The following is a 3,165-nucleotide window of genomic DNA, read 5'->3' on the forward strand; positions in this document are numbered from 1 at the left end:
TATGTTACCTATCATTTACGACTTATGATATTGATATATCTCATTTATTGTTCATCATAAATTGAAATTTACTTTGGATTTTTCAGGTGGAGCTCAAGGAAGGTCCTTTGGAGCAATTTACACATGAGATGGAGCCCTTTCTACGGAAGCAAGGGATGCCTGTTCGGTTGAACAAAGGTTCATAATTGCTCTCTTCTGCTTTCTGTCCCTAATATGCATGTATTATTTGTTTAGGTTTGCATCATTTATTTTATTTATGGTGTGCAGGTGTTGTGGAGCTTCTTTCTGATTTTGTTGTTTGTGAAGAGGGAAAGCCTTTGTCCCCTGAGTCTGCCCGTATACTGGTTATTTTTTTTTTTTTTTTTTTGATTAGAAAGTAAATGATCTCTAGCTCAAATGACATTTTCTCTCCACAAGGAATGGGGTGGAGGAAAAGGTCTTGGGTTCAAGACCTATTGGTGCATGTGTGAGTTACCAATAATAAATATTAATATGGATTGATTCTATTTATTCATATTTAATTTAATTTAATTTTTTGATGAAACTGATAATGTGATATCCTTTCTCTTGTTTGCAGCGTTTGTTGGGAACCCAGATGGCTACCTTCCGGCTTCACTTGATATGTAGATGGAGTCCTGAGGAATTTGAGCTATATATTGAGAGGCCAGAGGATTCTGATGTTGAATCTGCATAAACACTAATTTAAACTTCATTATAGATTTTGCAGATTATATAATGGAGAGATGATTTGTATGTTGAATGCGCACACAATTCTGGTCTGTTAGTTTTTTTTTTTTGGTTGAGAAGATGGTCCGTTAGTCTTCTAGTTGAGGTAGAATTATAGTGTCTATTTGTATTGCCAGTGGAAACGGTTTATGATTTTGCGGTGCTTTCAGTATCTGGTCAATATATTTTTGCACCAGTACAAAGAAATTTTTATCTTTTTGCTTAATAATGTGGTCTGTATGGTTAGTTTTAGCAAGTAGTGTTTTACTTTGGAGATATTTTGTGATAAAGAGTTTTAACTGAAAGTTTTAGTGATTGACAAACTACAGTACTAAAGTGCTTTAGCACTTTTACTATTGTTGGTTAACTAACTTTTTTTATATTTCTTTCTTGAGAAGAGTTGGGTAACTAAATTGATAAAGAGCTCTTAGATGTAAGAAATGACAATATAATAATAATGAAATTTTTTAGTATAAATGAGCTCTTTTTAGTTTTAGTTTTTATTTATTTTTGTTTTGAGAAAAGAGAGAAGATAAAGGAACTCTTTATTTAAATGTCACTTATTTTGTGATTTTAATTCAATAAGAGATTTATCAAAATTCGCATAAAAAAGTTGAGTGGTGTAATACTCTCTCTAGTTTGAATTATAATTTTTGATCCTTAAAAGTCTTGGATTGTTTATATTTTTGCCCCTTAAAGTTTTAGATTTTTTATTTTATTCCAAGTTTATATCTGTTTTCAAAGGGGTCATTCTGTCCATATCTGTGCCTAATAGAGGTTATATGATTAAAACTTGATTAGATTCTTTTAATTAGATAATCTTTCATAAACAGGGAAATTGGTGACTCTCTCTACATGATTTGATTTGATTCTCATAAATAAATAATCTCTCATAAATAAGGAATTTAATTGAACTTGTGACTTTCTTAATCTGGCTTGATTTGGTTTAATTTCTAATTTTTAATTTAACTTAATTTAATTTGATTTGTTTTCAAATTTGAATTTCTTCAATCTTTTTTTTATTACTATATGATCTTTGAAAATAAAATATTGTCTTGTGTGGTCATTTATTTTATTTAATATAAAGTTCGGTTGATTAAGAAATAGATCCACCTTAATAAGCTCTTTAATTCTCCTAAAAAACAATTAGCTCCTTAATTAAATATTGTTAAGTTACATCTTTGCACATTGACTCATCTCTCACTTCAATCCTAGAGTTATGGTCTGTTTGGATACTGCTTATTACTGAAAACAATGTAGCAAAATAATTTTTAAATATGTGAATAGTACTGTGAGATCCAAATTTATATTGAAATTTGTGTTTGGATGACTTTTGTGAGTTTGTAAACAGTACCATGAGACCTACCATTTTTCAACAAAACGTAGAAATGCACATTCTCAATGCTATCCAAACAAAGGCTTAGTGGTAAATTCTTAGGCCACGGTTAGTATGAGCTCACATCGTACTGCTCCCCAAAATCACTCACGTGGCATGTTGACATTTGAAGGTTATGGTTGAGGTTGACCCTAATACTCCAAATTTTGCCATTTTAATTCATCCGAGGCTATTTGGTACTAGATTTTAAATAACAGTTTTCAGTATTTAAACACTGAAATATGTATTTTTTACAATATTTTTTTAACTCACGCGTATTTTCACTATCCTTAAACAAAAATACTAGAAATCTTTAACCAAATTAGCTTTTAACATTACAAATTTACAATCAGTTGGTCCTTCGGACCCCATCTTGTCCTACCTAACTCGTTATTCTATCCCCTTTTTTTTTAGGTTTTTTTTTTTTTTTCCTCTCAATATTTTCCACTGAACTTTCCGGTGCCAAGTTAGGTAGGTTTCAAAAGGGAAGAAAATCTAAGGTACGTTTGTAACAAATCCTGTAGTTAAATACTTATTTACGTGAAATAGCTTCTTTTTTTATTTTTATTTTTTTTTAATGTGGAATAACTAATTGGTGGTTTGGTTGATTTTTTTATGAGAGTGATATTGTAATGCTATGCTATGGACACAACAAAAATTCACAACATTCTCAAATTAATATACCAAAGCAAAAATTTAATCTGAAGATTATGGTGGGGCCATGTGTGAGTTGACATGCTAATTTAGAAATATTGTAAATTTTTCCTCCAAAAAAAAAAAAAAATGTAAAATTGTTGTAACATTTTGTTGTGTCCTTATACCTTTACTCTTTTTTGTTGTATGGAATAGTTATTTATTATGAATAACTACTCTTTAAAGAGAAATGCATCTCTAAAACTACATATCCACATAAATATATATATATTTGAAACATATTAATTTTGTAATTATTATACATATAGATAAGGTTTATGTTTTTGGAAATATAATAATTTCTAAAGTTATTACATATGTTGAGGAATTTTCTTTTTATACTCTACGAGTACGTTTGGTAGACTGTAATA

At 29.5% G+C, this 3,165-nt stretch overlaps 1 protein-coding gene across 1 annotated transcript; it reads left to right on the forward strand.

Annotated features, from left to right (window-relative positions):
* The first annotated feature begins 44 nt into the window (after window positions 1-44).
* Window positions 45-955, forward strand: LOC136071186 (uncharacterized). Its single transcript, XM_065782186.1, has 3 exons — window positions 45-177; window positions 268-344; window positions 578-955. Exons 1-3 carry the CDS (start codon window positions 129-131, stop codon window positions 692-694), a joined length of 243 nt encoding a protein of 80 aa, XP_065638258.1. The 5' UTR covers window positions 45-128; the 3' UTR covers window positions 695-955.
* Window positions 956-3,165: the final 2,210 nt, after the last annotated feature.

Source organism: Quercus suber, unplaced genomic scaffold (genome assembly GCF_002906115.3).
Source record: "Quercus suber isolate HL8 unplaced genomic scaffold, Cork oak 2.0 scaffold_292, whole genome shotgun sequence".
NCBI lineage: Eukaryota > Viridiplantae > Streptophyta > Magnoliopsida > Fagales > Fagaceae > Quercus > Quercus suber.

Bases quoted from the DNA above. Each gene is read 5' to 3' on its own strand.
- LOC136071186 (XM_065782186.1), top strand. From the start codon at position 129: ATGGAGCCCTTTCTACGGAAGCAAGGGATGCCTGTTCGGTTGAACAAA. The intron at 178-267 runs GTTCATAATTGC...TATGGTGTGCAG, and splicing joins GCCTGTTCGGTTGAACAAAG to GTGTTGTGGAGCTTCTTTCT. The intron at 345-577 runs GTTATTTTTTTT...TCTTGTTTGCAG, and splicing joins CTGAGTCTGCCCGTATACTG to CGTTTGTTGGGAACCCAGAT.